An 18,772-nucleotide genomic window follows, 5' to 3' on the forward strand; every position below is an offset into this window, starting at 1 on the left:
AGATTAGTACGATCAAACAAACAAACTCTTCAGCTTTATTCATCAAACTCAAACATTTATTTATTTCATCAGACTTCTTATAGAAGCACTTTTGAATCGTCATAACACAGTTATAACATTTACCACCGGTTCGGAAAGCAATTTCTACACAAGAGCCGACAAGAAACTCTGTATTACTCTTTTCTAATTGTGTAAATTTTACATTTTAATACATAGGTAATATTATGTATACATAATAATGGTTCCAAAGAACTGTCCTGTGGTTCTTAAGCAACAACAATCCATTCCATTCCACGGGCTATCTTCCAAATATTCATGAATGCTATAGTAAACTCTGTGACCTAATAAATTTTTAATTAAGGTTTTATATTACGACAGATAACATAATACTACACTAGGCACTATAAACAAAACTCTACCAGCGTATTCGTTATTATTTTCCAGTAATAAACGTCAACACACCTGATATTCCCTAATTTAAACCGTTCCATTCAAATAATCCTGTTTCAGTACTACAAACACATATATTAGCGTCAAAGAACATACAAAAAGTGGATATACTGGCGCCCAAGAGCCCACTCCAAGCAGAATACGAATCAAATAAGATGCACGTAAAAATTCCCATATTCCTCGGCAACGACAAGAGTAAAACATCTCTACGATTTGACGGCGCTGTATCAAAACATCACCAAGCAAGAAGGCATTTAACTGGTGGTTCATTTGAAGATAATACAAGACAAAATGTTGATGATAAACAAGTAACTGTAATGAGAAACACAGAAAATAATGCGAGAAGACTTATAAATGATTATCTCAAGATAAACCATGAGCAAATACAAGAACTAGAAAGACGATATCTGAACGACAATGAAAACAGAAGAAAAATCAATGCTAGGAGGTACTTAAAACATACTGATCGTGACAATTTAGAAGCAAATGATAGAATACGAAGTTTTAATTATAATATTAGAAGACGTGGTAATAATAGAGACGAAATGAAAGGAAATCAATACTTCAGACGCGAGCAGAATGAAAATCATGATATAAATGATGCCATACGAAATATAGATCATAAAACAGCTGGTAGAAGGCACGGCTTAATTCTACTGTCTCTAGATGAAGATCAAAATGATAGGGAATTAAATGAAAATAAACAACAAAACTATGATGCACGTGATAATTTTGACTATAATGATAGAAGGCGAAATACTGTCTTAGAATACATTCCAATTAATGAAAATTATCAAGGCCGAAAAGAACATACGAATGGAAGGAAACAAGCGAACATAGTTTTGACTCATTTGAACATAGATTCGACTCAGATGTAGAGGGAAATAATAATAATTTTAATAATTACAAGGGAAGTAGACGGAATTATCAACGTGTCAAAAGTCAAGGGCACAGCTACGCAGAGGCGATACAGGAAAGCAATCTATTAAATCATTTAAAAAAGATTCGGCGCGGCAAAGCACGGCGCGATGATAAGAACGATGAAGAAGAGTTACGCTATGATTTAGAAGATGAACGATTGATTTGGAATATTGAATGAATTTAAATAGATTGCGCAGTATTAAGCGAAACATTCAACTTAATACAACTCATTTAATGTTAATTAGTACAACTTATTTTAATGAATTAGGCCAACTCGCCGGGAAGGTACCATACCCCCACTAGAAGATCGGCGTCATACGCATGCTGATGTGTATCGTTAGGTGAGTGAGGGAGCCTGTATCCTTTTCCTTACCCTCCCTTGTCCATTCCTTTATTCCAGACGTCAATCTTTTCCTTATTCTTACCCCTTAAAAGCGGCCGTAGGGCCGTTATACCCACCTCTATGAATGTTCGTGGGCGATGATGATCGCTTACCATCAGACGAACTACCAGCTAAGTCGTCCGCTGTTAGGTACATAAAAATACTGTGTGAATTGTTAGTCTGTGGCTTTAGTGTTTATTTTTAACTGGACCTTAAAAATATAACTCTATCCTTACAAAACTAACAACAACTGTCTATGCATTGAACTATGCAGGATACCGAATATTTTGTGATATTTTACAATTCAGAAACATGCTGGATATTATGTTTCTATATAAAGTCCTACTAATCCTACTAATGTCATAAATGCGAAAGTTTGTAAGGATGTGTGTGTTTGTTGCTCTTTCACGCAAAAACTGCTGAACCGATTGTAATCAAATTTGGTACGTAGACAGCTGGACAACTGGAATAACATATAGGCAACTTTTTATCCCGATATTCCTACGGGATACGGGCTTATGCGGGTGAAACCGCGTGGCGCAACTAGTCTTTCATTATACAATTGATTGTGAGAAGGTTGTAAATCATTTAAATTCAATATACCTAAGCATCACCCATGGAAACAAATAACAAACTTAATTTTTGCGCGTCGAAGCAGAACTGTACTGGGTCGCAACCCGCCGATCCCTAGACTTTGTAACCTACATAATTCTGTAGATATTTTCTCTGACTACTATAAGTTACGGAAGGCAATAATTCCGTCCTATCTCTAATTATTATTTTACGCTCACATTATATGATAATATGAATAGATTCTAATTTGTTTGTTAGATACCATACACCATAGCTATACTTGTTTTTTTTTTATTCTGAATGTTGTTTTTATCTTTAATTATTGTTCATATAATGTCATTATATGCACAATAATTAAAGATAAAGATTTTTTTTTATTCTGAATGTTGTTTTTATCTTTAATTATTGTGCATATAATGTCATTATATGCACAATAATTAAATATCTAATGTGTACATTATAATAATGTACACATTAGATACACTAAACTTTTTTTTTGTATGGAGATAAATTGTTTATGCAACAACAGCTGATGAATCCAAAATAAATAAATATTTTTAGCACTTGTAGTATTGGTAGTTATGTGATCGATTATTGAAATCAAACTGTATGTTTGTTAAGATTAGTTTAATAGATATTATTATACATATAAACCTTCCTCTTGAATCACTCTACTATTAAAAAACATCCTATCAAAATTCGTTGCGTAGTTTTAAATATTTAAGCATAGATAGGGACATAATGACAGAGAAAGCGACTGCTTCACACTATGGTCGCGCCAATATATAATAATTTCGATATTAAGCGGACTGTAAAACTTAATCTACGTGGTGTAGCGAAAAAGGGAAAGACGGTAACACACGGCACATACCTCGTCTGAGGGAGTAGCGTCCAAGCAAGCACGCGGCACAGCACCACGCGGTCAAGGGTCCTCCAGCTCGGGCCAGGCAGACCAGATCCAGTCCCTCACTCCACACACACACACGCGGCGGTTCAGCGCGACCAAATAGGAAGGCGGTTACACTAGCACAATGCCTGAGATATCTGAAGAACCTCATGGAGGTTCTCCGGCGGTTGCGGGTTACGATCTTTATGAAAGATCTCTTCGATTGATGCGGTGACAAGAAAGCCTCATAAAGGCTCTCTGGTGGTATGCGAATTATACACGAAATGTCTAGAGGCCACGTGAAGACACTCCGGCACTCGGCACTCGACACTCCGTTATTGAGATCCGATCGTCACGGAAGATCGATGCAGACTGTTTGACTGTATATGCGTCACTACGCCCAATAGGGACGTTGCGGTTGCTTTAAGAGCGTGCGGTGATTGGTTGTGTTCGCGTGTAAGGAGGGTAGTTGGATTACACCACAAAATAATAAATATTTAATTTTAATTCACTATTTTAATAATATTGGCGTTACCATAATATATAGTGATTTAGAATTATATATAGCTACTAGCTGCACCCGGCAAACGCCTGTTCTGCCTTACTCTTATCATTTAGGGGTATGAAAAATAGATGTTGTCCGATTCTCACAGATACCGGATAAGCACAAAAAATTTCATCAAAATCGGTCAAACCGTTTCGGAGGAGTATGGCAACGAAAACTGTGACACGAGAATTTTATATATTAGATAGGCATGTATATAGTTAATTAGAATACTCTATGATTGGAAAATTTTTAAAGAATAGATCATGAGGCGGGATTCGAACCCGCGTCATTTTGCCAAACCGTAGCAACCCCTAGCCTCTCGGCCACCCGTGATCCCGCCTCAGCAGTGGAATTTCTTCTACTCTTTTGGTTTCGTGCGCCAAAGGGATACTCCGAGAACTTTATAGAGCACTAGCTGTGACCCACGTTTCTACCCACGTGGTACCTGATGTTATATAAACTCAAATAATAAATCCTACCCTACTATCCTACTAATATTATAAATGCGAAAGTTTGTAAGGATGTGTGTGTGTGTTTGTTGCTCTTTCACACAAAAACTACTGAACCGATTGCAATGAAATTTGGTACGTAGACAGCTGGACAACTGGAATAACACATAGGCAACTTTATATCCCGATATTCCTACGGGATACGGCCTTACGCGGGTGAAACCGCGGAGCGCATCTAGTGATAATATAAACTCTTATTCATTCAACTAGACTTCTTATAGAAGCACTTTTGAACCGTCATATTACACAGTTATAACATTTACCACCGGTTCGGAAGGTAGTTTCTTCAGAGCCTAAAGCCTTCCTCAATAAATGGGCTATCAAACGCTGAAATTATTTTTCAAATCGGACCAGTTCCTGAGATTATCGCGTCCAAGTAAACAAACAAACTCTTCAGCTTTATATTTTTAGTATAGATTTGAATGCTATAAAACTACAATTTAAATACTATATGATTGGTAATAAAAACAAAATAATATCATATTTTTTAATAACAATATAAATGTGTTCAGAAACTAGACATAAATTGGATTCTACAATTCGTTTTCCATTTTTAAAACTAGTTGTAATAAAGGCATTTAGTTGTAACTAGTTCCAGCTGGGGAAAACGCGTTTTAACAAAAATGTGAAGTCCCGTGTCCTCTAGTAGGGTATGGGGCAGATGACATACACCTGTTTCACTGATTGATTTTTATGGACAAGTAGATGATCAGCCAGCAGGATACAGTAGGCACAAAATGTCTCATGTCTAACAAGACATGGGACATCTTGTGAGTCCCCACCGGGAATGAAACCCGGGAACCCTCGTTTCTACGCTCACGTACTAACTACTGTACCAAGGTGGTGGTTGTAACAAAAATGGTTTTTAAATCTAAGATAAAAACTATTAAAATGCAACCTCCAGTTTATTAACACTTTTTGAGTCTCAAAAAAAATGTCGCAGTCTGGCAGAACACAGAAAGTTGATCTACTTGTCCATACAGAAAATCGATCAGTGAAATAGATGTATGTCATCTGCCCCATACTCCACTAGGGGACACGGGACTTCACTTTTATAGTCTAATTTCGACCAAATTTCGACTATATCCCATCCTAATGTCTGACACTAGCTTGGATCAATTTTCGACTATTACCCATCCTAGTGTCAGACATTAGGGTGGGACATGGTCGATATTGGACTATTAAGGTGAAGTCAAAAAAAAAACCAAAAATGTTCATTTATACACTTTAGTTATAAATAAAATATCAGCTGAATTCTACAAAAAGTGCAGCATTCAATGATACGAATTACAATATGAGATTTCTCCATTACCTTTATGTTCTAGAAAGTTCAGATAAATCTTCTAGAAAAAGACATATTTATATCAACTTCAAAGAAACTTTATATTTTACATTGATAATAAGATTTAGTACAAAATTGTCCTAACCGAAACTCTGCCTATGCATGTATTAGGCAGAGTTTTCTAATGTGCTATACAATTTAATCAATTACAAACGACTTTGATCGCTACTGCAACGCCATAAGGTGTTGATTTCAATGAATGTTTTATAATATTTCTAATAATTTAATTTATAATTCGAATAATATTTGATATTTTAATAAGCAGTCCTGAGTTGGGTGTTTCTAGTATGTAATAACTTCATAACAACATAATTATATTTAACAATAACTCCCTTCAATTTTTAGAACTAGATCAAAATTGGACCTCATAGTCGGCACTAGCTTTCTAATAACAAAGAATCATCAAAACCGGTTCACCCAGTAAAAAGTTACGAGGTTACATACAAACAAGAAAAATACAGTCCAATTGAGAACCTGCTCTTTTATGAACTCGGTTAAAAATAATATATTCCACTATTCCCAAACAATTGTTAAGACTAGCCATTAATTATTGTATTGCTTATTTTCTGATATATATTTTTCTTTTCTTTCTATTAGACAGGGAAATAATAATAAAAATATTCTAATAGACAGGGAAATCATGATCAATATATTTAGACCACGCGTGCAGGCCGCCAGTTAAGTCCTTGATTTTGTTTTTATGTTTGTCCTCAATAACATCGAGAACACGCTTGGCCGCGATTTGGGAATCGTTGCCTCTTCTACAGATGAAAGTCACTGTCAAACAAAAAAATAAATAAAATATAATAAAAATAAATAAAATATTTGTTTAGTTGATTAGGGTTACTTTTTTATTATAAAAAGAAAACATTTTATGTTTATAAACTATATAAAATATAGCCCATGACACACACATAACGTGACTTTCTGTTGGTGAAAGAATTTTAAAATCGGTTCAGCAGATCGAGAGATTAAGGTTAGATCGGATCGGATTAAAGGTGAGGACAATAAGGAAAACCTTTTAAAAAAAATTATAACTGATAAAATCTACACTATATATAACGAAGAGGAAGAATTTGTATTTTTGTTTGTTTGTAATGGATAAACTCAAAAACTACTGGACCGACTTAAAAAATTCTTTCACTGTTAGAAAGCTGTAACTTCACTGAGTGACATAGGCTATATATGTACCACGAGCGAAATCATGGCAAACTGCTAGTGTATAATAAATAATATATAATATATATATATATATATATATATAGTAAATGTATAATATAATTGTATCCAATAGTACAATATAGTAAAATATAATTCAATAGTACAATCCTACTAATATTATAAATGCGAAAGTTTGTAAGGATGTGTGTGTAGTATATTATAATACTAGCTGCGCTCCGCGATTTCACCCGCGTAAGTCCGTATCCCGTAGGAATATCGGGATAGAAAGTTGCCTATATATTATTCCAGTTGTCCAGCTGTCTACGCACCAAATGTCATTGCAATCGCTTCAGTAGTTTTTGCGTGAAAGAGCAACAGACACACACACACATATCCGTACAAACTGTCGCATTTATAATATTTATATTATTTTTATTAGTAGGATAGGAAGTAGGATAATTGTCTCCCAATCCTGGGGATCAATGTACCGCACTGTTTTTTTTTTTATTATACTAGTCTATACAGTATACACGATATCTCGTTACAAATTCGTAAAGAGCTATATACTCTACCCTGGCTGGTGCATTTCCTTATTTCAGTCAGCAGAGCGTCCATTTTGTCCTTGCGCAGATCGTCTATCGGATAGTTAACAGCGCCATCTATCTTGCACATGTTGAACTCGGGCGCGCTCCGCACGTCGACCAACAGGTGGCGCTTTTCTGAAACGTCGCCCGTCAGCTTTCCCGCCAATTCCGTGACGGTTATTCGGTTCTCCGGCGGTAGGATGTCTAGATTTAAATCCTGAAAGTATTTTACTTATAGGTTATTTTTAAAATAATACATTTATTCAATATATAGACAAATTAGAATTTAATCACACTATCACGCTAATGTTATAAATGTGAAAGTTTGTTTATTTGAATTTTCGCTCCGCCCGGATATCAAGATTCATGTTTTATCAGAAGGGAGAATTTAAACTGGATAAAAATATATCCTATCACCCATTTCAGCTCATACCCTGTCTGTATACCAAATTTCATAATAATCCGTTCAGAAGTTTCGGCATGATTAATAATAATAATACGGGCTCGTTTTCCGCAACTCGACGTCAAGCGCCTATTTTGCGTGAAAGAAAAGAAGGGGGGGTGGCCAGTCAAAGCTGGAACCATCCCAGCTCCTCCATGAAGCTAAGCAGCTTGTGTGGGCTGTTCGGCATGATTGACGGACAAACATCCAAACAAAGAAACAAAGAAACATTCATATTTATTAGTGTGATAGAAGTGTTTACGGAATAATACAACTCCAACAACTCCAACCTTGTCATTTGCCTGCGCGCTACAGAATATTTCGTAGTCGACCAATTTTGTTATAGTTGGGTTTTCAGAACACGAGGGGCATTGGACGTTTCGGGGACGAAGCTTTACTGGAAAAGATTAAAGCAAATTTAGATAAGTTACTGTTGATATCATATAATCAATGAATCATCGGTCTTTGTTGGCACATAGGGTCGCACGAACGCGTATGTGGGAGTCGAGCACGCTTCGGCACGAATTGGGCCAGCTCGCGCCGGGGAAGTGCCACACCCCCACAGATGAACGGTGTGAAGTAATAGCTTGCTATTGTGTTTCGTACGGTGAGTGGGGGAGCCGGAGGCCCATATCCTTTTTCCCTTCCCAGTCATTTCCTTTATTCCTCTCATCAATCCTTTCCTAATCCCTTCCCAATTAAAGTCGGCAAACTATTTGTAGAGGCGAAAGGTCTTTGACCATACGCCTCTACAAATGTCCATGGGCGGTGGTAGCGCTTACCATCAGGCGACCCACCAGCTCCATTGCCGACTGTGACATATAAAAAAATCAAAGATGAAACGTATTTTCAATTATGTGGCATTTTAATTATTTATTTATTTACACTTTATTGTACAATACACATACAGTTAACAAAAACCAATAAACAATATCTACTGTACAATTTGGCGGCCTTATCGCTTTGAAGCGATTTCTTCCAGGCAACCTTTGGATACAGGAAATATAAATTTTGAAAAGGTAGAAAGTGTATAAATACATACAAGAAAGTGTACAAATATATAGATAAGAATTTTAATGCTAATACTAAAAATAAAATTTATAAATAAATAATTAATAAATAAAACAATAATTTTTTATTGGTAGAGTGTCCCTGACCGGATACAGATAAAAAATGTTAAAAATTATGAAAAACTATAAGAAATCCTGAGCGACAACGAAGTGATATACTAGTCTATTACAATTAAATACTAACCAGTCCTAAAACTCATGTCTTCCCCATCAAAAATCAACATCCTCCCAACCAATAACTTGTCTCGAGCATGACCAACCAGTAGCTTAATTGCCTCCAGCGCTTGTAATGCACCTGAAAACATTTTTTATTTACATCTACCCTCATAATATTATTAAAAAAAAATTATTTACATCTACCCTCATAATATTATAAAAAAGTGTTTGTTTATTATATTTTATAATAAAGTACAAATTATTATGTGTTAGTCCAGCACGCTTCAGCAGGAATTGTGCCAGCTCGCACCGGGGAAGTACCACACCCCCACAGAAGATAGGTACGAAATAGTAGCATACTACTGTGTTCCGCTGGGTGTTTGGGGGAGCCGGAGGCCCGTTTCCTTTTCCTCACCCTTCGATATTGACACCCTTCCGCCTTTGTCACTTGGGCGAAGCCGGGGCGAACGGTATTATAGAATGTGTAAGAAAAGCAAACAAATACACAAAAATTCAATAAATATTTAGACATGGCAATACCTAAAGGTATGGCACAAAAAGATTTAAGCCAAACTTACCTATGGCCCCTGGGACGGGACCAGCGACGCCATTGGCTGAACAGCTACCAACTGCTTCCGGTGGCGGGGGGCGGGGGAACACGCAGCGGTAGCATGGCCCAGGCTGGGTTATTGTAAATTTAATATTAAGAAATTAAAAACTATTTAACGGATTTTAAAGGCGATCTATTTATTATATTATTCAGCGAGCGTGGTCACGGTCATAATAATACATTTTATATCTCGCGAGATTGTAATCTGTCGAAAAATTGTTAATCGTCACATAAGGTGCTTACAATTTAACGCATTATTTTTATTGAAAATATCTACTGAGATCTATCGAAGTGAAACCGTTAGAACACAATATAACATCCGTAGAATTCTTTGTTTTCAATGACAATAATTTTATTTCTTTCTTTCTATCTTTCTATAATTGTCAACTGTCCGAAAGCTGTGCTTGAATCTGGCGGTTTTTACAATAATATGGCAACATGATATGAGGCTATCAATAAATGGATTAGGGTGTCCATTAGGCATATGACACAAAAAGAGTAGAAGAAATTCGATTACTGAGGCGGGATCACGGGTGGCCGAAGGGCTGGGCGTTGTCACAGTACCGCGGAAAACAAATATCTCGTACCATAAAATAGATCCGTTCCAAACGTCAACAACAAACGAACACAGTTTCTCATTTATAATATAAAGTAAGGATAGAAAAGATAGTAAGGATTACGAGGATAGTGAGGATAGTGAGTGAGGAAATAGAGATGGATGATGGTGAATATAATAATTACCTCATCATCAGGACCCTGACCTCTATAACCATATATGGTTAACTGCCCTTCCATTTTTAAAGCACTCCCTGATATTAACGGTATCTGAAATGAAAACATTAACTTTAGCATACGGTTTTACTTGTGATATCGAACAAGAAATAGCGCACTATGCGATCAAACTAAGAATACATGTAGAGTCCAAATAAAACGCAAAATAATATGTAGTGGTATGTTAGAGCGACATAGTATAAATGAATGATTCAAATTAACACTCTATATCGTTGCAGTAATGTTCAAAGTCGATTGTATCGCTTATAAGAAATGTCTGCCTAAGACACGTGTTAGCAGACTTTTGCTTCAGACAATGTTGAGTCTAGATTGTAAGTCGTTTACGCGACAAATACCAAAATAAACATATTTAAAAAACAAACTTTAATTACGGAACCAACTCGTACACGAAGTGTTAGTAAATTATTTAATCCCGGTGATCTTAATCAGGATAATAAGATAAATTCCTGAAACTATTGTATTGTCACCGATCCTTGATAAGTGTACAGAGTTTGAATTAAATCCGTCCGTTTGAATCGGGTCCAAAGACACATACAAACATACAGGTGAAGCCAATAAAGGGAAACAAAAAAAGGATTGTCTGGTTGTATGTAACCACGGTAAAAGTGAAGTTTTTTTTTTTATGTCACAGTCGGCAAGAGCGGTGGAGCTGGTGGGACGCCTCATGGTAAGCGCTACCACCGCCCATGAACATTTGTAGAGGCGTAAAGTCGATTACAGACCTTATGCCTCTACAAATGGATTGCCGACTTTAAATTGGGAAGGGATTAAGAAAGGATTGGCGAGAGGAATAAAGGAAAGGATATGGGCCTCCGGCTCCCCCACTCACCGAACGAAACACAGCAGAATGCTATTTCACGCCGGTCTTCTGTGGGGGTGTGGTACTTCCCCGGTGCGAGCTGGCCCAATTCGTGCCGAAGCGTCCTCGACTACCACATACAAAATTTCACATTATAGATATTTAACTGACGTTCAGCTGATGGAACTATAGACGCCGCCATATTGCCCTCGGCCGCTCCGACGAGCGCCTTTCACTGTATCCCCACTCCGCGGCCGACCGTCACGCGACATGCGACACACAGACCGACAAACATTTGAGACGATGTAATAATTTAATTTTTAATTTTATAGCATTGAAATGCTTTATAAATGAGAAATTTTTGAAAGAATAGAAAAAATTTGATCACGAGGCAGGATTCGAACCTGCGTTTCTTGCCGAAAGAGTAAAAGAGATTCGATGACTGTGGCAGGATCACGGGTGGCCGAGAGGCTAGGCGTTGCTACGGTTAGGCAAGAAACGCAGGTTCGAACGATGTAATAAGTTTAACTTAGTATTTATTATAGTATTAGTTTTTACCTTAGCAATCACAGCTACGTCACTCAGCATATACCTTGTGGGCACGTTGTCAGAACAATCCAATATGGCGTCGTAGTTCGAAGCAATTTCTAGAGCGTTCGACGAGTCCAATTGAATTTTGTATGCGGTGACTTTTATTCGAGAATTTATGCTGCGTAAAAAGTGATAAATGATGATTAATTTTGGCGTATTTCCTCTAGAAATGGGCGTGGTTTTAACCTATACATATAAATCTAGTTATTTATATGCGCCCCGCGGTTTTACCCGCGTAAGTCCTGATCCCGTAGGTATATCGGGATAAATGTTGCCTACGTGTAATTCCAGTTCTTCAGCTATCTACGTACTAAATCTCATTTCAATCGGTTCAGTAGAATTTGCGTGAAAGAGTAACAAACATACACCCTCACCGAACGAAACACATTAGCACGCTACTATTTCACGCCGGTATCCTGTGCAGGTGTGTTACATCCCCGGTGCGAGCTGGCCCAATTCGTGCCGAAGCGTGCTCGACTCCCACAATAAAATAATATCTATATTAAGATTAGTATCACAGTGTGGTGTAACAACTAACAAGTATTTAATGATAATTAATGTATTATCTATTACATACACACAAACTAATCTCTCACCTCCGCAAGCTATTTGCAGCCGATTCAGCTTTGCTTGTGTTTGCTTCTTTCTCGGTATGCAAAAACTGTCTATGTATATTTGTTATGTCCACAGTATCATAGTCTACTATGCCTATTTCACCTGAAAACATGAATATAGAACACTAGCCGCGCCCCGCGGTTTCATTCGCGTCCGCGTAAGTCCGTATCCCGTAGGAATATCGGGATAGAAAGTTGCCTATATGTTATTCCAGTTATGTAGCTGTCTACGTACCAAATTTCATTGCAATTGGTACAGTAGTTTTTGCGTGAAAGCGTGATAAAGATACGCATACACATCCTTTCGCATTTATAATACATATTAGTAGGATGTCACATACAATAGTATAGGGTTTAATTAATCAACCACCTTCAATTTTTCTACACTAATGTTATAAAGAGGAAGAATTTGTATTTTCATTTGTTTGTTTGTAATGGATAAACTCAAAACTACTGGACCGATTTTATAAAATTCTTTTACCATTAGAAAGCTGCAACTTGGCTGAGTGATATAGGCTATATATGTACCACGGGCGAAGCCGGGGCGAAATGCTAGTAAAAAAAAATTTTTAAAAGTCGGTTTATACAAAGATATATCATACCAACACCAGCGCCTGCTAAGTACACAGCTGCAGGGCACCCCAGGCCTCCGGCCCCGACAATTAGGACTTTGCCCCTCATAAGGTTCTCTTGGCCGCGGACGCCTATATCCGGTAATAGAATTTGACGGCTGTACCTAAAAATTAATTATCTTTAAAAAATTAATTAATCATCTATGTTTGTTCTTATTTCGGTTTATTGAATGATGTTTCCAAAAAAAAAGAAAGGAAATAAAGGATGTTTATTTAGCCCCACATAGAAATAGCAGGAATAAAGGAAGGACTGGGAAGGGTAAGGAAAGGGATATGGGCCTCAGGCTCCCGAACGAAAATGAACAAAATGGTAACCAATTGGTGTTTTTCTTTCTGTTATTTGACCAAAAATTATCGTCATTTCCTCCAATTTTTTAATCTGGGCTAATGATGAGGAAGTGTTGAGAGTATCCTGGCTAAACAACATTTTCTGGTGGTAGTCCTACTAATATTATAAATGCGAAAGTTTGTAAGGATGTGTGTGTGTTTGTTGCTCTTTCACGCAAAAACTACTGAACCGATTGCAATGCCATTTGGTATGTACACAGCTGGACAACTAGAATAACACATAGGCCACTTTTTATCCCGATATTCCTATGGGATACGGACTTATGCGGGTGAAACCGCGGGGCGCAGTTAGTAATATATAATAAATACCTCTCTATCGCCCATTTCGGAATGCTGTCACCAAATTGCACTTTTAAAGAGTTTCTTTTGTCCAAGTCACATCCATTTTTACTGTTGATTTGTGCCTGAAAACCATTTACATAGTAAATAATAGAAAGAAAGGAACAAAGAAAGAAAACAAATCCTGCTTATTAAAATACCTCTTAGTAATATAATAACTTCAGAAATAGGACTCTTTAGATTTATAATGAGTATAAGTGAGAAAAATTTAGTTGCATACAATATGCTATCCTATACTATCCTACTAATATAATAAATGCAAAAGTTATATAGATATATATAAAGTGAAAATGGACGTATGTGTATGTTGGTACTGTTTCACACAAAAACTACTGAACCGATTGCAATGAAATTTTGTATGTAGATAGCTGGACAACTGGAATAAAACAAAGGTAAATTTTATCCCGATATTCCTACAGGATACAGGCTTATGCGGGGTGCAGCTAATGTGATATAATTGTTTACAATGCTTTTGTTTAATTTTATTCATTTCACTATTACTTTTTGCCATTATTACTTGTTTTCATATTTTGTTTTAGATGTTAGTATATTATATTTTAGAGGTGGCAAATAAAAGTATTTCTATTTTTATTTCTTTTTCAATACTTAAAGGAAGAATTAACAGCCCAAAGTGAATATAGGCAAGGGCTGGAGGTCTTTGCTTATAACTTAAATGTTTCCTCTTGAACGTTTCAAAAATATCTATTAAGATAATACTTACTTAAAGCTAAACGTATTATATTAACTAACCAGTCCATACTAATAGAATTCTAATTGTATTAATCACATTCGACAGGAGAATATCTTTTAAAAGACATAATAAGTTTAACCGAGTGTTTTTTTTTTTGGATATAACTTGTAAATATATAGTAGAAACGCGAAGATACATACCGTACCCATTTTTTCTTTTACTTCCAGCAATTCTTGCTCCTTGCATACCAATTTCTTGCGTATTTCCAATATTTCTTTTTCCAATTTACACACGATGTCCATTTTGGTCAATGTTTATGTTACAATACGAATGTTGTTCGCAAATTTATTATGTTGTAACTTGTATGTACGGTTCACTGAGAGTAACTTTAACGTCAAAGTCAAAAATAACAACAAACAGCTGTTAAGGATTGAGTGATGACATATTGGGAAAAGTTTAAAAAATGTAATCATTGTGGTTATAACACGATAATTTTATATACTTTTTCGAACAAAACTCACAAAATCGGTGAAAATATTTTTTTTAAGTTACGGTAATGAAATAATTTTGTATTGGTGAGGAAAGAGCAACAAAGACACACATCCTTACAAACTTTCGCATTTATATTATTTAGATATTAGTTGAATTAAAAAGAGAAGAGTTTGTTTGTTTGTTTGAACGCACGCACATAATCTCAAAAACTACTAGATTTGTATAATTATTTCAGTATTAGATAACCTATTTATTGAGGAAGGCTATACATGTACCACGGGCGAAGTCGAAGAGGACCGCTAGTATTTATTAAGAATAAATAGTGACATAAAAATGAGATGTCAGTTTCCGGCTTAAGTATCCGTTTACTTGATTCATATTTTTACCATGCACAGGGTTTATTTTTTGTCTTACGTTTTACTTTCTCTGTATTGTTTCGTTGTTTTAGTTGCTAAGAAGAGATGGCTCTGTAGCCATAAGGTCGCCCATTGTGCAAAGTTCACATTTTGTCTTGTCAACTGTCATACAACGCCGTGTCAACTGTCAATTTGAAGTTTGAACTGGAGGCTTGGACGCATTCCCATTTCCGATTATTTTAAATATTTTATTGTTTGGTCTTCTATTACTTTTCAATTTTCATCTAATTTGATAAACAGTGAGTATAGTTTAAACAAAAAAAAAAAAAACAGTTTTTCCATTTTTAAAATACCCATACACGCATCCAGTATATAAGAAGAGATAAAGTGTATACTTGTAATTTTTAGTTTTCGATGGTTTTATGTGTATTTCTGTGTAAATACCGTAGCGAAATTAAAACGAACAGTGAATATGAAAGAAACTGTGTTCTTGCTTCATTAACGCAATTGTTTTAAGTAAGTAGTCAATGTATATCGCTTACATTTTTAATCCAATTAGAGAAACTCTCGATTAGACGGAAAATCTTGTTATTATTTATATTTTAAGATTTATTATTGAAATGTATGATATGTTTAACTTATTCGTAATGAAAGGACCGTACAATCACAGCAATAGGTAGGGCTAATATATTCAGTTACCAGAACTACCTTTATTCTATACTATACTTTATATTCTCTCGACTTGTGTCGGTTTTCCATCTGATCAGAGATTGAGAGCGATGGAATGGTGTACACTGTACGCTTTTATGTTTGTGCACATCTTTCTCACTACTTATACTTACCCACTCACTAGCAGCACACCCCAGCACGGTTTAGTCTGTAGCACATTTAAAACTTCTAACACTCGTGGATCAAATATATATCGTGACATAGAAAGAATCTTTGACATTGCTTCAGCAGTACTTGCATATGTAAAACAAAGAAACGCTTCTACTCTACTTTATTAGTATAATAATGGAGACCTTGTCGATTATTTTAGAAAAGTAAAGTGAATAATAGAAGCATCAGTCTCAGTTGGTCAGTCTTCAAACGAAGGATGTTTCGGACAATAATGTTTTTTGTGATATTCAAACTCAACTCTGTGAGTCTATGACTGATTGACATTTTTGTTTTTTCTTTTCTGTTTTATAGTAAATTTTTGTTTATTGATCCCATTTTTAGAATCCACATCCACACTCTCAGGTGGTTGGTGGTGGTGGCACCCAAACCACACCCAACCACCCTCGCCTCACAGGAAAGTTGGTGACCTTCTTTTGTATAAAAGAGTGAAATTTTCACAAAAACTATTGGACCAATAGAAAGCTGTTGCACTGAGTGATGTAGGCTATATATGTAACACGGGTGAACAGGTAGTTTGTATAATAAAGATGATGAAAATTTGATCATGAGGCGGGATTTGAACCCATGCCTTTTTGCCATACCGTATCAACACCTAGCCTCTTGGCCGCTCGAGATTTATTTATTTATTCTTTATTGCTCTTAATAAAGCTACAAAAAAAACTTTATAAGATTACAATTTAAACGACCGAGATTCCTGGACAATCAGAAATCCATCATTTTGGTTTATATATTAAAATGTATATAACGTGAGAGTCGAGTACACTGCGGTACGAATTGGGCCATCACGCGCCAGTGAAGGCACCACGCCCCCACACTCCCACGATTGGCGTGAAATAGTAGCATACTACTGTGTTGCGTTCCTTTTCCCTACCCTTCACCATCCTTTCTTTAAATCTCCTCTCGTCAATCCTTTTATCAACCCTTACCATTTAAGGTCGGCAATCAATTTGTAGAGGCGTTATTAAGTCTGCAAACGATCTTACGCCTCTGCAAAATGTTCACGGGCGGTGGTAGCGCTTAACATCAGAACCATATAATATTTGCATATATTTGTTAATCTTGTATATTACTGTTATTAATGGAAAGTCTTCAATAATTTCAGTAATGGAGTCCTGTTGTTCGAGATTCACGGCAGCGGAGGGCGGAGCCCGACTCGCCGCGGCCGCTGGTGCTAAGAACATCATGATCACCGAACACACCAACTTTATACCCACCAGCTTGTTGATTGAGCACGCTCATAGGATACGGGGGTATGTCTCGTTTTTAATACTTATATCCTACTAATATCATAAATGCGAAAGTAACTCTGTCTGTTTGTATGTCTGTCTGTTACGGTTTCACGCCTAAACGACTGAACCGATTTTGATGAAATTTGGTATGATGATAGAACTGAACTTTGGGAAGGACATAGGATACTTTTTATTACGAAAAAAAGTGAAGAAGGAGTTGAAATAGGGCATGAAAGTTTGTATGGAAGTTCCTTATTGTCAAACATAAAATCATGTAAGATTATTTCACACCTAAGCCACTTAACCAATTTTGACAAAAAGTCCAGACTTTGCGAAAACCCATAGGCCATTCTATGTCGCGCGATATAACTGAATTCCACGCAGGCGAAGCCGCGGGTGGAAAGCTAGTTACCGTATACAATCGTAATTTTAATCAAATCCACCAAAAAAAAAAAAATAAACGTTATTTTTTTTTTTGGTATTTGTTATCTCATAATCTTTTTAATGGTTGAAACAATTTCTATGTTCATTTCTTATTTGAAAGCTGGTGCATCATATCATAAAATCATAAATACAGTTTAAAAGAACTCATAACATGATTTAATTATGCAATCAACCAACTTGTGTCACCGATACAGACTGTATGTCTATATTATTCAACCTTGGCGATCCTAAACTAATATAAGATAAACTCATTAAATCATTGTGTTACTAACTGTGCCCGGCGGTTTCATCCGCCTAAGTCCGTATCCCGTAGGAATATCGGGATAAAAGTGGCCTATATATTATTCCAGTTATCCATTCATCTACGTACCAAATTTCATCGCAATCGGTTCAGTAGTTTTTGCGTGAAAGAGCAACAAACACACACAGATCCTTACAAACTTTCGCATTAATATTATCGTAAAGGATCACAGTTCTTTAATAAATTGTACAAACTACAAAGTTCGAATTAAATCTGTCTTTATATATGAAGCCGTGACTTATAAGCTATCACTAGCTTTTACCCGCGGCTTCGCACGCGTTAATTTCTGAGTAGTTCAATAGATGTTATTATACATATTATAAACTTCCTCTTGAATCACTCCATCTTTAAAAAAAAGCACCATCAAAATCCGTTGCGTAGTTTTAAAGATAGGGGCATACATAGGGGCATAGGGACAGAAAGCGACTTTGTTTTATACTATGTTAGTAATAATAAATTTGTATTTTTCATGAAAAATTTTGAAAGAATAGAAAAAATTCGATCACGAGGCAGGATTCGAACCTGCGTTTCTTGCCTAACCGTAGCAACGCCTAGCCTCTCGGCCACCCGTGATCCTGCCACAGTAATCGAATTTCTTCTACTCTTTCGGT

General features: G+C 36.2%; 2 protein-coding genes across 2 annotated transcripts in view; one reads left to right on the forward strand and one right to left on the reverse strand.

Annotated features, from left to right (window-relative positions):
- Nucleotides 1-4,741: 4,741 nt before the first annotated feature.
- LOC119838586 (adenylyltransferase and sulfurtransferase MOCS3) lies at nucleotides 4,742-14,837 on the reverse strand. Its single transcript, XM_038364576.1, has 11 exons — nucleotides 14,640-14,837; nucleotides 13,719-13,813; nucleotides 13,032-13,165; nucleotides 12,412-12,532; nucleotides 11,783-11,933; nucleotides 10,375-10,458; nucleotides 9,602-9,704; nucleotides 9,052-9,162; nucleotides 8,088-8,194; nucleotides 7,344-7,572; nucleotides 4,742-6,387 (listed from the first exon to the last, which is right to left on the reverse strand). Exons 1-11 carry the CDS (start codon nucleotides 14,739-14,741, stop codon nucleotides 6,233-6,235), a joined length of 1,392 nt encoding a protein of 463 aa, XP_038220504.1. The 5' UTR covers nucleotides 14,742-14,837; the 3' UTR covers nucleotides 4,742-6,232.
- Nucleotides 14,838-15,479: 642 nt separating this feature from the next.
- The window catches only part of LOC119838483 (endoribonuclease Dcr-1), a 47,352-nt gene continuing 44,059 nt past the window's right edge, over nucleotides 15,480-18,772 (forward strand). The window contains exons 1-2 of the mRNA XM_038364432.1: nucleotides 15,480-15,803; nucleotides 17,290-17,437. Coding sequence (XP_038220360.1) covers nucleotides 17,292-17,437 — 146 coding nt within the window. The 5' untranslated portion in view covers nucleotides 15,480-15,803; nucleotides 17,290-17,291. The remainder of the gene's footprint in view (nucleotides 15,804-17,289; nucleotides 17,438-18,772) is intronic.

The sequence above is a fragment of the Zerene cesonia genome, unplaced genomic scaffold (genome assembly GCF_012273895.1).
Source record: "Zerene cesonia ecotype Mississippi unplaced genomic scaffold, Zerene_cesonia_1.1 Zces_u003, whole genome shotgun sequence".
Taxonomy (NCBI): Eukaryota; Metazoa; Arthropoda; class Insecta; order Lepidoptera; family Pieridae; genus Zerene; species Zerene cesonia.